At 38.7% G+C, this 14,345-nt stretch overlaps 1 protein-coding gene across 1 annotated transcript in view; it reads right to left on the bottom strand.

Annotated features, from left to right (window-relative positions):
• The window catches only part of LOC308368236 (complement C3-like), a gene marked incomplete at both ends in the record, with an annotated part of 57,406 nt that overhangs the window by 12,087 nt on the left and 30,974 nt on the right, over positions 1–14,345 (bottom strand). Inside the window, 14 exons of the mRNA XM_080842365.1 lie at positions 173–263; positions 522–581; positions 868–1,026; positions 3,472–3,635; positions 4,169–4,319; positions 4,484–4,561; positions 8,082–8,226; positions 8,468–8,543; positions 10,507–10,710; positions 11,285–11,374; positions 11,509–11,566; positions 12,921–13,142; positions 13,710–13,849; positions 13,941–14,020. Of these exons, the coding sequence (XP_080698491.1) occupies positions 173–263; positions 522–581; positions 868–1,026; positions 3,472–3,635; positions 4,169–4,319; positions 4,484–4,561; positions 8,082–8,226; positions 8,468–8,543; positions 10,507–10,710; positions 11,285–11,374; positions 11,509–11,566; positions 12,921–13,142; positions 13,710–13,849; positions 13,941–14,020 (1,718 nt within the window). The remainder of the gene's footprint in view (positions 1–172; positions 264–521; positions 582–867; positions 1,027–3,471; positions 3,636–4,168; positions 4,320–4,483; positions 4,562–8,081; positions 8,227–8,467; positions 8,544–10,506; positions 10,711–11,284; positions 11,375–11,508; positions 11,567–12,920; positions 13,143–13,709; positions 13,850–13,940; positions 14,021–14,345) is intronic.

The raw sequence follows: 14,345 nt of genomic DNA, 5'->3' as shown, positions 1-14,345 counted from the left end.
ATACATTAGTAGTGCTATTATATTATGCATTATGTTGATGCATATACTATGCATGCTTTGTGTCCTATATTGCCATGCTCTGCCAGAGTATTCACACATTCTTATCAAATGATATATAATATCACAATATTAAAAAGAAACCATAAGACTACATTGAGTGAGTTAATCCTACCCCTGACTTTTTTCACCATGGTCACATTCAGGGTGAAGTTTTCACATTTCAGATTTTCCTCAATTGGGGCCACATAATATATCTGCTCGACCTAAAGCAAGAATTTAAATGATAGTAGTCAGATAACACTTTGAAGCTCGCACACTGTGCCAGTATGCAGCCCAAAGAAAATAGCTGTTGTACTCAATCTTGTCTGTCTGTCTGTCTCAATCGAGAAATACATGCATTTTATTATTTTTCAAATGTTATTTCTAAAGGGCTGAGAACCTTATTATTTTATTCAGTAGCAGATTAACTGTACATTCCATAATATTACTGTCACATTTTAATTTTTGGATTGGTTACTTACAAGGACTGTGCCTTTGCCTCTACCTCTGGCTGTGAAGATGAGGTCTTCACTCAGGTCAAACTGTGGTTGGAAAACAAATATGCAAACATGCAGTTACATGTACATATACAATGTATGCATACTGACATAGGCTATTGATTTGTGGATAATGTAACAGATAACTTCTTGAACTTAAAGGGACCCTTCCCTCTGCAAATGTATATGACATTAAAATAGATATGACCTATCTTCTCAGTAAGTAAATATTTAGGAGCTCAATATGTTATTTGACAGGACATTAATAAAGTTCATTATTATGTTACTTTTTGTTAGAGATTGAGATTGTAAAGCGTTACCATAGACAGACCTTTTCAGAGCGGGTTGCAAATGCATTGTTCTTTGTCCAAGCCCATTCAATTAGGTCATCTCGGGCTGATGAACTAATATTAATTTTTAGGTCTTTGGCAGGTGCTGTCTTTGCCTGGACTCTGTACTCTGCCACGGCCTGGAACACCATGATGGTGGACTAGAGAGGAAGAGATGAGCAAGAGGATGAGAGGGAGAGATGAGCAAGAGGGAGAGATGAGCAACAGGATGAGAGGGAGAGATGAGCAACAGGATGAGAGGGAGAGATGAGCAACAGGATGAGAGGGAGAGATGAGCAACAGGATGAGAGGGAGAGATGAGCAACAGGATGAGAGGGAGAGATGAGCAACATGATGAGAGGAAGAGATGAGCAACAGGATGAGAGGAAGAGATGAGCAACAGGATGAGAGGAAGAGATGAGCAACATGATGAGAGGAAGAGATGAGCAACAGGATGAGAGGAAGAGATGAGCAACATGATGAGAAGGAGAGATGAGCAACAGGATGAGAGGGAGATATGAGCAACAGGATGAGAAGGAGAGATGAGCAACAGGATGAGAGGGAGATGAGCATTACAGCATTACAGCATTACACTAATAATACACAATATACCTAACCAGACTGTCAAGTAGCTCAACTTAAAACCTACCTTTCAATGCAATTATGAGGATTTTAAATTAAACAAAACCAGGGAACTTGTCTTATTGGTAGAAAAGTAAAACTGCCTTTAAATGATCTGCCTGCCTGCCTGTCTGCATGTCTGTCTGTCTGCCTGCCTGTATCTCTCTCCCTCTCTCTCTTTGTAAACATGAAAAACGTCAGTAAGCAGCTTGAAAAGGATTTGAAATCACGGATTTCGTGATTTTTTTAATTTTTAATTTTTTAGGAAACGTCGGACCAGTTGCAACGCAATGTTTTCAGTGGCGCTAATGTTGTGGTTAATTTATCACCAAACAACGTCGGGGGATTGCACAAACACTGACATTACCTGTTTGTCTGATGATTGTGAGCAACATTTTCACAAGAACTCAAATAAATGTCGTCAGATATCAAAACACATTCTGGGGGAATTGATGACAGAGAGAAAATCTCTCATAAACAACAACAATCACCGCCATTTTTCCCCCAAATCTTTATTTATTGGTGCCAAATAAAGCAGGATTCCAGTCAATAGAAAAATGGCCTCTCCCCACCGGGGATTGTTGTTGTTTACGATTTTCTATCAGTTCTCACCACACAACGACGTCTCATCTTTGCTCCTTGAATGTCGATATGTAATGGTATGGAGTTGTTGAAACTTACTACGTGTAAAAAAAGACTAGAAATTGAATCTTTATTTTCGAGTCTCAAGCCTATAAAGTTGCACTGGGTGCCTTTAACATTTTTTAACATTGAATTTAATTTAACATTTAACAACATGAAAGGTACAGGGTTGCCGTGCCACTGCCATTTATAAACATATATCTTGCAAACAACTCTGAGCTAACAATTAATAACAACTTATTAAAATAATTCACAGATATATAGTTTTTATTTCATCATACATAAAAAAGGGACAGTGAGTCCTCAAGGATTTGTCGATGGCACACATCCTCCCACATTAGTGAGATGTATCTTCTTTTCAATAACTCCTGACTGACGCGATCCAACGGATGACGGAGGAGGAGTCTGGCGCATGGAGTTGTGTTGACAACATAGATGTTATAGTGAGATTGACAGGTCAACAAACCATGCACCGCTAGCAAGTTATTAAGATTGTAGGTAGTAGCATGCTAACATTAGCTAGGGGGCTCATACACCTCGCAAATCCTCTCAGACTTATTTTTCAGTTACAATTAACGTTTTTTGACCTTGTACAGTGTCTATTTCTCTCTATTTTTTTTTTTTTTAAATCTAAGCAAAAACATGTCAAACTAACATTTTATAGGTACAAACAAGACCAGCTATGGAGTTTGGTCAGCCATCTTTTATTTTTGATCTTCGCACTCTTTAGACTTGTGCCTGTGCTGTCGTATTTGCATGAAAGGTGCTGTGAGTGAACCGGTGCCCAGCTTCAGAGAGCTCCTGTGGGTAGCTGAATGTGTCGATTGGACTGAAAGATAACGTCTTCTCGATCAATTTATACTTTCGCTACAATATTTTGGATTTATGTTAATGTAAATTTAAAGGGAATAAATACAATTCTGATTCGGAAGACATTTAAATTTGTGGGGAAAAAAATTGGTTTAATTTTTTTTTTTTTAGAAATATTAAAAAAAATTGTCTTATCAACAAAAGATTTCGCGACCCCCCTGCAATACCTCCGCGGACCCCCTGGGGGTGGCGGACCCCCTGTTGAAGACCCCTGGTTTAGACAATTAACCGAAGCGGTAGACAGGGTAAAGTATTAGTGAACTGTCAACAACAAGCAAGAGGAGACATGAAGTGGAAGGAGAATGGAGGGTTGTTCTGACAGAGCTGTCACTTTGTAAGGAGGCATATAGTGTTTAGTCCTCTTGGTAAATACAAGCTGTAAAGGAAAGCTAAATGCATAGCTACATTTTGGTGTATTCCAGTGCTTTGGGAGTCATCTCTGTGATTACGACACATTACGATATGATTCCTACCTGTGTGGTGCCATATCCTCCATTAGATCGTCTCTGTGCGTTCAGCCAGTTCACTACGATTCCTGCCTTCTCAAACTCCTTCATCTTCACCAGGGCCAGCAGGGCATAGGCTGTGGCCTCCAGAGTGAGATATCGGTCGCCTTCGACAGGCCAGTGAGTGCCATCTGAAGAGTTTACCACAACAGTGAAAATTCTTACTCAGGCAGTATGACCCTTTTTATTTGACCACACCATTTTCGACCCCTCTGTCATTAGACAGACATAACTCTGTCATAAATATGTTAGGGCACATCATGAATGCTGTCTAATGATATGACATTATATTATATTATATTTACAATTATCAGTTCAGTAATCACCATAACAGCTCATCGAAATTGAGATGGCCTTATATAAACATGTTAGATGCTAAAAAGCAGAGACTGCATCAAGCTTGTTAAAAACTGATGATGAGGAAAATAGCGTAACAGCGAAAATAGCGAAACAGATAAATTATGTCAACAAATAAGGTCAACATTGGATTTAACCCTTATAATTACATTCAAAGTATTTGCCCAAATTATTGTTTTCTTGTAAATGGCAAGAACCCACCAGAGATCATTCTAAACGTTAGTGAAGTGCATAACATGTTCCATTCAGTCTATTCAAGTTCTTTAACCAAATATACATTGTTTCTGTGGAAATTCCAAGAACCTACCGTCATGGGAGAACTTGTCGAGAATGCTTGTGTCTGGTTTGTCAGAACTGGCCAGGGCATAGGACGCCATGGCAGCAGTGTAAGGATTCTCCAGTTTGGGAATGCTACTTTCCAAATACTGTAGAGATTTCTTCATGCTTTCATCAAGGTTCTGCATGCAATAGATGGGCGGGCGGGCGGGCGGGCGGGGGGGGCGGGCAGGCAGGCAGACAGACATATAGATATTTCAGAAATGTATAAATCAAATGTATATACATGAAGACTCCTTAGGACAATTAAACATGTGCACACTCTATAAAAGTAAGGATGACTTACATTGATTTTGTCGTCACAGATCTTCTTGCTCTCTTGAAAGGCTATCAGGACAAAGGCTGTCATGGCAGCACCTGAGGTCTGAAGGTGTTGCAGATCAGAATCAGAAGATCAGAATTAACAATGACTGTCAATAACCAATAATCCAATTAATCCCATATTCATTTTTTGCCTTTAAATTGGATTTATGTTTAAATGTGAGGGTCTCTGGTTGAATGTCCTGCCATAAGGAATGCCCAAGAGAGGTGTGAGGCCATAGGTGTCTTCTCCTCACCTCTCCTCTCAGATCATATCAAAGTGTCTTTGTATTTTTTTTTGGATCTCTTAATCAAAAACTTCCCCTGTGAACCAAGATTGTTGCATTTCCTGTCTCAGAGGAGGCAGAATGATACCTATTTATGGTTGATACCCCTTTATGGTGAGTAGGATACTTAAACTTCCTCCTTCTCTTCCTTCTCTCCCTTGATGCGCATTATTGAAATAAAAGGCTGTTTCCAGATTGATCTTTCTCTGAGTCTCTACCAACCTTGAAACCCTGAAACATCCCCATACAAAGAGATGTGTCATCATGCTGTATGGCAGAACAACAACAACAACAACAACAACAACAACAACAATAATAATAATTACAGTGCATGAAATGCCCTGTATTGTTATTCCTAGGCTTCTTATTCTTATTATTCTTTTTACCGACTTCTGCGCTTAATTCAGCTCGAACCGCTTAACTTAGAAACTTCGTTCAAACTTTGCTGCGTAGGTCTTGTAAAGGACACTTATGTTATGTAATTTTCCTTTTTCTGAACTTTATACTTTTTAAGCTATAAAGAAAAAACTAATCAAAATTTTCCCATTGACTTACAGTGGGCCATTATGACATCATAATAGGGTCATTAAACTGGCTTGCACCTGTGCTTCACTGACACCTGCGCCAATGTTCTAAGGCTCCTTTTCTCTCTGTCCCTCTCCATTCAACTGTATAACTAGGAATATTAAGACACCTTCCATTCTCTCCTTTTTTCTCTCCATCTTTCTCGTTATCCCTCTCAGTCTACTTTCTCTCACACTCAATCTCTCTTCTTCACTCCATTTTTATCTCCTTTTTTCAATATTTTCACTCTATCTTTATCTCTTCATCCAGAGCCACGCTTGTTCACTATTCTTTCCTTCTTCCACTCTTCTTTCCTTTCTTCTTTCCTCTTCCATTTTTCTTTCCTTCTTCCACTCTTCTTGCCTTTCTTTTTTTCTTCATCCACTCTTCTTTCCTTCTTCCACTTTTCTTTCCTTTCTTCACTCTTCTTTCCTTTCTTACACTCTTCTTTCCTTCTTTCACTCTTCTTTCCTTCTTTCATTCTTCTTTCTTTTCTCCTTTCCTTCTTCCACTCTTCTTTCCTTTTTTTCACTTTCTTTTTTTTCTTTCCTTCTTCCACTCTTCTCTCCTTTCTTCACTCTTCTTTCCTTTCTTACACTCTTCTCTCCTTATTTCACTGTTCTTTCCTTTCTTCTTTCCTTCTGTCACTCTTCTTTCTTTTCTTCTTTCCTTCTTCCACTCTTCTTTCCTTCCTTCACTCTTCCTTTCTTCTTTCATTATTTCACTCTTCTTTCCTTCTTTCACTCTTCTTTCCTTTTTTCACTCTTCTTTATTTTCTTCTTTCCTTCTTTCACTCTTCCTTTCTTCTTCCACTCTTCTCTTCTTTCTTCATTCTTCTTTCCTTTCATCTTTCCTTCTTCCACTCTTCTTTCCTTTCTTTTCTTCTTCCTTTCTTAACTTTTGCATTTCATGCACTGGTATTTCCTTCAGGAAATGCATTTTCTAGTTAATTTATTCAATTCGATCAATGCTATGGCAATCGTATGTGTTCATCATTTGTCACCTTTTATTTTATGTAAATAAGCTAATTTTAGATCTTAAAAATATGGACACATAATTGGTTAAGCTATAACTGTAAAGGAGACGTTAAAAGTTGTTGACAAATGTTTCCATATGTTTCATCTTAGCTTAGCTTAGCTTTTTTTGTTGGGGGGAATATAGTAAGCTAGTAGGCCCAGTTCTCAAGTTGGTGCAGAAAGTGGTGAGGATTGGGGAGCAAAGTTTCATAGAGAAGGACAAAATCCATAATAAAGACTGAAGCTGTCATCGGATTCTCCAACTGTCCACTCACTCACTCAGTCACTACATAGAACAATCTATTGAGTTCACTGTGTATGTACGTTGAAAACAAGGAGAGTTTTCGGACACTACATTCCAAAACATTCGATGACGGTAATTCTAGATAGCAAGCATGTATACGTGCACTCTTTGGTCAGCACCTCACTGGTGGTGTGCCTCTTTTGTCCGCTCTCGGACCACCATCTTCTTTAGTTTAACTGGGAATAAATGTTATCAAATCTTCCTGGAAATACTAAATCATATCCTTTTCATAGTCTATTTAAAATATCAGCTGCTCAATAGAAGAGGTTTATGGCACTACAAGGCTCTCAAGGTAGACAAAATGGTAAATGGTAAAAAAAAATATAAAGGGTTGGTGAAAAATAATGAAGAAGTATAGCGTGGCTATGTCAGTTATTGGACAGTGACAGTAATAATGGATTAAAAATCATTATGCTCAGTTTAATAATGGGTTAACATGATAATGCGAACGTACACGCCTTCCAATAAATAACACCGTTACGATAAATATATATAACGAATAAATAAAAACAAGTTTCTAAAGCAAGTGGCTAATGGTAAAAAAAAATATAAAGGGTTGGTGAAAAATAATGAAGAAGTATAGCGTGGCTATGTCAGTTATTGGACAGTGACAGTAATAATGGATTAAAAATCAATATGTTTCAGTTTAATAATGGGTTAACATGATAATGCGAACGTACACGCCTTCCAATAAATAACGCCGTTACGATAAATATATATAACGAATAAATAAAAACAAGTTTCTAAAGCAAGTGGGTGTATAACTCACCAGCTCGAAAACCTGTGAGCAAAATGCCAGCTGACCTCCAGTGGGCTGTCAATGGTCCATTAGCCTTTTGCTATCTTGGACTTAGCTAAATCTTAATGCAAACATGGCAACGGACCTTCTTGCCTTCTGTGAAATTAGTAAAATGCTGTAACTGCTTGTAGTTGGTTTTCCCCAAAAAAGGGGTGGACATTTCAGATATAACTCAGTGTGTGTGTGTGTGTGTGTGTGTGTGTGTGTGTGTGTGTGTGTGTGTGTGTGTGTGTGTGTGCGTGTGTGTGTGTTTTTTTTAATACTGGCATATGGTTTATTGTTAGATATGCAGATATTTAAGTTTACTTGTCTTTAAGTCTGAAAGCATGTAAATCCAGTGACGTTCAAAAAGTAGCTCCTGATATCACCCAATTAGATTTCAGCAACAGACAGTGTCTGTTAAGTACTACTTAATAGTAGCGAAGCAGGGAACCCACACTCACGCCATGTTCACGCTACATGCTTCTTTGGGAAACAAAAAAATGTTTAAAAAAAATGCTGTCATATAATCACTCGTAGAGAAAGCGTGTTGTAACCGCAAAGATTCACTGTTGTTAGGAGAACGGGCCTGTTGAACAGAAATTGGCAGAGCAAGACATAACATGAGTACATACTGTATATCCACGATTGTCTGTGAAAGAACCATCTGGCTGCTGTTTTTCCTTGATCAGCCACTTGAGAGAGTCGCAGATCACTTTTTCGTTAATGCTGATGACGTCACTGGCCATGGAGAAGACTTTAGCCCCGTAGGCTGTGAGCCTGCCCAAAGTGAGGGGAGGATATAAGAGTTGTCATCACAAGTCACAAGTCACAAGTTTATTTGTGAAAAGTCTGACAAACGTTTTCAATCTTTGTATTGCTTTTGCAAACCTGTCAGGTCTAGTCTAGTCAGTTTGTCAAATGCTGCTGGATCATCATGGAAAACAAGCCTCACATCTCGATTGCTATATTCTATAGACAAGACTGTAGTCAATACTAAATATGGATGGTGTTTACTCACCAAGTACTACCAGCGTTTCCTTTGAATAGTCCAGAAGAGCCATCTGGTTTGTAGTAAACAAGCTGGTTTTGATGGCCTGTGACACATATTTTGATTACCTCTCAATTTGTTACTAAATAATATCATATCTAGTAATATTGTTTGCAGCATTAGACTAGATTGCTGTTTCTTGATCATGACCACTGGAAAAATGTATGACCACTCGATCAAATGTCACTCAAATGTCGCCAACTCGAAATCTGATTGGTTATCACAACTGGCTTTTTCAGTTAATTTAAGTTGATAATAAATAAACTAGTTTACATCAACTTGATAATTCCAGTTTTTGATACAATTACAATTTCATTTTCAAGACGGACCTTTCAAGAAAAACTGGATATCGTGAGGATCGGGTAGGTTTAATGAAACTGCTTTGCAGGTGGGACAATGCGATGTTTATTGGACAAACTTGTTAAAGCTCACATAGGCTTCTTTCGGTGGACTTAATAAAACTTTGTAGACTAATCCCTGAAAATCTCCTTTTATTTTTAAGTTGTGACAGTAATATCCAAGCAATCATATAACTGAGAGTTTACTACTCTTAATGTATTATTAATACGGGTGTATTGATTTAAAATGCTCCGGAAATATGAATAAAGTCTGTTGTACTTGACTATGTTAAGTTGATGCAATGCTCACTTATACTGCCTTTCTGTATAAATATATGGTTCGAGAGCCATGGCGTCATAATGATGGTATTAAGAGGTGGATTCACTCAGTTTAGAGATAGAACATTGTTGAACGGACCATTTACCCTTTATTACACTATGTTCTGTTTTCTTAACATTTTGTCATGTGGTCAAGTGCGACCAAAAGGATACTTATTGTGAGTGATAGACACTTAGCCTGGTGACACCAGCCTACGTATTTCCGCCTGAATTGATTTCAAGCTCATACTCAGTCTGGCCCAGCCCCATTGACAATCGTTTCCAGAACTCAAAATTTTGCCGGACCAATCAGCGAACAGTTCAGAGCTGTTACGCAAAACTCGCCTTGCCGAGTTGCATGTAGTCCAGCCGAGTTTGTAGTTTAACAGTAGGCTATAGCAAAAATGGCTACGGAGGAAGAGACACGAAAAGCTATCGGAGAAGTTGTCTCAACTCTCGAGAACATCAGACAATTAAAAGGAGAACAAGAGGATTGTCTTGTAAGTTTTATGATGAGAAAGGACGTCGTAGCTCTTCTCCCAACTGGCTTTGGGAAGAGTTTAATCTACCAGATGGTCCCCCTAGTAATGGAGAGACTGGGAAGACCGAATGCTGTTACTGTGGTTGTGTCCCTCCTCGTCGCACTTATGGAAGACCAGGTTAGAGAGGCCGGTAAACTTGGAATACGTGCCGGTCAACTCGGTGTTGCAGACGAGCGAAAGATCCGCGACGGTCATTTCTCGCTTGTTTTTGGAAGTCCCGAAGCTTGGCTCCTAAATTCGAAGTGGCGAAGGATGCTGAACACGACCATTTACCAACAAAACCTTGTTGGTGTTGTCGTGGATGAGGCTCATGTCACGTACAAATGGTGAGTCTGCATAGTGTTGTATTTAACTGCTATTATTACGTAGATCTTATTTGTCAAAGTTACATTTGTTCCTCGAAGTTTTGCTGTAAGTTTAACTTTCTATTACGTTGCTCCGCATTGCCTTATCTTACGATAAGGACAAAGGAGGTAGGCTAAAGATGTATAGACTCCCACTTTCCGTATCCCGTGTAGTTTGTTTGTTGTTTTATATGTATATGTGTATTCAGTTTGTGTGACTAAGTTAATTTGGGCCTGAACTTCCCACTGAGGATAAATAAAGTTTCTCTCGCTCTCTCAAGAACTACGTCGCACAGCAAACGTCATTACCAAACGTTGCTGATTGGTTAAGGGAACTCCAATGATTTTAAACCTCAAGATAAGCACCCGCCCATCTCGGAAACCAAAATGCATTGGGTTGGCCCAGACTGACTGACGGAATGAAATGGAGTCACAGTCTGGTAACGGCCAGGCTAATAGACACTTGCCCCGTTCAATGAACTGAATGGCCCTCGCTCGTTTCTCAACACCCACTTCGTCCCACTGCATGGTTTTGTCCAGGTAGTGGACTGCAATGACAGGCATGGTTACAGCAGCCATGTTCTGTTCGGCACACCCGCCTGGCTGTTGAATAAGGGCCTCCATGGTCTCCCCACTGATTGCCTTCTCAATGGTAACTCCCAAGTCATCGCCTAGGAAACAAAACAAAAAAACAGGAAAGACATTACTGATGATGCACTGGTATTGGTTTAATGTTGTAGCCATATGTAATAAACCAGAAAACAGGTGATAAACCAGAAAAACCTAAAACATAATTTGTGCACCATGTCTAAGTTACAACTCCTGTCCCTAAAATACATCAATGATAGAAGACATGCACTATCATTCAAACATTTTGGGTCACTAAGAAATGAGAAGCAAATGGAGGATTCTTTGATGAAAGCAAAGTTTGAAGGACCCAATTATTATTTCAATTAAAAAACATTAGTTCTAACCTTGTCAATGACTATATTTCCTATTCAAACTTATTTCATATACGGTAGGTTTTCATCGAAAAAAAGGAGATTTGTAGGTGACCCCAAACTTTCGAATGGTAGCTGTAGATCACAGCTTGTATGCAAATAATGTGGATAAATAATGTAGCTGTTTTTGGCTTCCTGCTATAAGACCTTAAATGGTTTGAGAGCTGAAACTGTGCTGTTGCAAGACAACCTTGCCAGTCACATAGGGTACCATGTCAATCTATCTAATCATGTAGAGTTTTACCTTGAACTGTGATGTACGTCTTCGCATGAGTGTTTGGTAGTTTCTTATCTGTCCTCAGAGCCGTAACAGTGCTCCTCTGGATTCCACCCTCTTTTGCATTGAAGAAAAGGCATATAAATGATTTCTTGCTAAAACCTCATATTATAATATTCTTTGCAAAACCTTTCCTTAATAACTGAAGTAATTCTGCAGTCAATACAGCTGACTTGTTTAGACCACGTTACCATGTTGAGACGGGTCCAGAATAATTGTTTGTTTTTTTGTTGTACGAACACCTTGACCCTGGAAGGAAAAGTGAAATGGTTTCATGGTGTAAGAGATGCCACTTTTAAAGGCAATTGATAGTTACATTTCTCTCCCTAGATCATTTACTTGGAATAGACACGCTGTGAGGGACCCGGCGGGTCAGGAGATGATGCTTTCTTTAGAAAAAATATATTTATCTATTGTACTGGGGGGGGATTCCTCTAACGACCCCAAACATATACAAAAACAAACAAACATAAACTCGTACTTCAACAGTACTCAAAAACTAGCTAACTACCCAGCTAGCCAAACAGTATCCAAAACAGTATTTACAGTATTTACTTCACCTATCATCAGGATCCAAAACAGTATTTACAGTATTTACTTCACCTATCATCAGGATCCAAAACAGTATTTACAGTATTTACTTCACCTATCATCAGGATCAAAAACAGTATTTACAGTATTTACTTCACCTATCATCAGGATCCAAAACAGTATTTACTTCACCTCTCATCAGTATCCAAAACAGTATTTACAGTATTTACTTCACCTATCATCAGGATCCAAAACAGTATTTACAGTATTTACTTCACCTCTCATCAGGCAAGCCCTCCTTCTCTTCCACCCCTTCAAAAGGAATGAGGCACCCTTAATTTATGCGGCCCATTGGGCAACATTGGACCAATCTGCCCAAATTTGACCCAACCATTTCAGTGGGGTAACCATCCCCACATTAGTCCTATAATACACCTAATACATTGCATTTAACAAATACATAAACCCACCGCCAAGTTCACCAATGTTCACATAACCATACATTTACCATATTTACACATACCACACATATTATTAACAAAATACATAACAAACGTCACATCAAACACCCCAACGTGAGACAGGTCTCTCTCCCGCCGTGAGGTGGCAACGTGAGATTAACTCAATGTTACTTCCAACGGTGGACGGGGGGAATTCACCTTTCCACACAAGCCCAGTCAGTTTTTTTTTTCCCCACCCTTTCCGGGTGTTCTGCTATTGCAACATTTTCCTTGGTCCACAATTTTCTGACATTGTTTTCATGAGGTAAACCAGGTACCTGGGTTGTTCTGTTAGTAAGTTTTGAACCTTGTCACATTAAAGTGTTTTATCAAATTAAAGGCTTTTAATTAGCTCTTCCCTTTAGGTCAAAGATAACCATGATTATCAACGCCACTAAACTCCACTAAAAAACTACCTGAGAGCTTCACTGTCATAACTCATTTTCACAATACATAGGCTTACTGTCATTTTCCTACAGGCTCTGCCTAAGAAGGTAAGTAGGGAGGTACCAATGTAAACAAAAACAAATAAAGAAAACAGACTTAGGAAGCATAAGATCAAGAAAACTCACCACTACCAGCAGATCCTTCTTGACTCCATCACCAATAACGAAACCAGACATCATCGCCATCGCCCTCACCTCAATGGTATATTTCCCCGGCTCACCAATGGGTACGATCACAAAAGGCACAGCGTGGGTTGACATCCCATCCACATCTACTTTGATTCGGGACTTGCCATCCTTGTTGGCTGCACTGCACACATCGGTTGTACTGTAAAACTCCACTCGTACCTGTAAGCAGAAGAGGATGATTGTATTTTTGTATTGTTTGTGCTGTAGAGTAAATGTGCTGTTCCATGTTTGTTTGTCGGTTTGTTTGTTTGTTTGTTTGTTAGTTTGCCATCCAATCACATGCAAATGCAGATAATGTTTCTCTGTTGTACATTTTTGTATTCAGCTTGGGTCTTCTGGCTTTTTGGAATTAATGAATTACCATTTGAACAATTCTACTTCCTGTCTGTCTGTTTCTGTTGCCTCCACTGCTGGGTGTCCCCACAACGCTGCAAAGCTATGGAATCCTATCCCATGTTTGTTTGTTTGTTTGTTTGCCCACCAGTCACATGCAAATATAATGTTTCTCTGTTGAGTGGTACATTTTTGTATTAAGCTTGGGCTCTTCTTCTACTTCCTGTCTGTCTGTTTTTGTTGCCTCCACTTCTGGGTGTCCCCACAACACTGCAAAGCTCTGGAATCCTATCTTTTCAACTCTGTTCTCACTTACATTTCTACAAATAAATGCCACTAAAAAAGACACACCAAACATTTAAGTGTGTAATTCAGAAAGAAACAACAGCTTACCTTTAAGGGTTCATCAATGTTGTTATGAATGATGGCCTTGATCTCAATCTGCTCATGCCGCACAGCAGAATATGGTAACTTCAGGTCGATGAAAAATTTCTTTTCAACCTCCAAACTCAAGGTTTCTGCCACACAAATACCTATACAGACCAAAAATGACACGCTCAATGATTTGTGATAAGTTACACAAACAGTGTATGGTGGTAATAATTTACAAATGATGATTCCCACCTTTGGTCTGTGACACACTGACAGCAGTGATTATCCAGCTGGTTATGGAGTCTGGGAAGGCAGTAGGTTGACTGAGTATGCTGTACATATAGTGAAAAATAGATGTTCCAATTTATTTGTGTTCCAGTTAATTTTATTATGTATATATATATATATATATATATATATATATATATATATATATATGTCTAAATATTATGTATATACAGTATATGTCTAAAATTATGACATTATGTCACTTTTGGTGTTAAGAGGCCTACAACTACGTCAGATTCAAGATCAAGTATTTATTTGTCAGATACACAGAAAAACACAGAGTCAGTCTGGTCACTGAAATTCTTAGGACAAGACGCCGTACAACACACTACAATAGCATAACATAAAATAACATAACATAATATAACA

Source organism: Sprattus sprattus, assembly GCF_963457725.1.
Source record: "Sprattus sprattus genome assembly, chromosome: 1".
NCBI lineage: Eukaryota > Metazoa > Chordata > Actinopteri > Clupeiformes > Clupeidae > Sprattus > Sprattus sprattus.
Note: the sequence above shows the minus strand (reverse complement) of the source record. Positions and strands in the feature narration are given on the sequence as shown.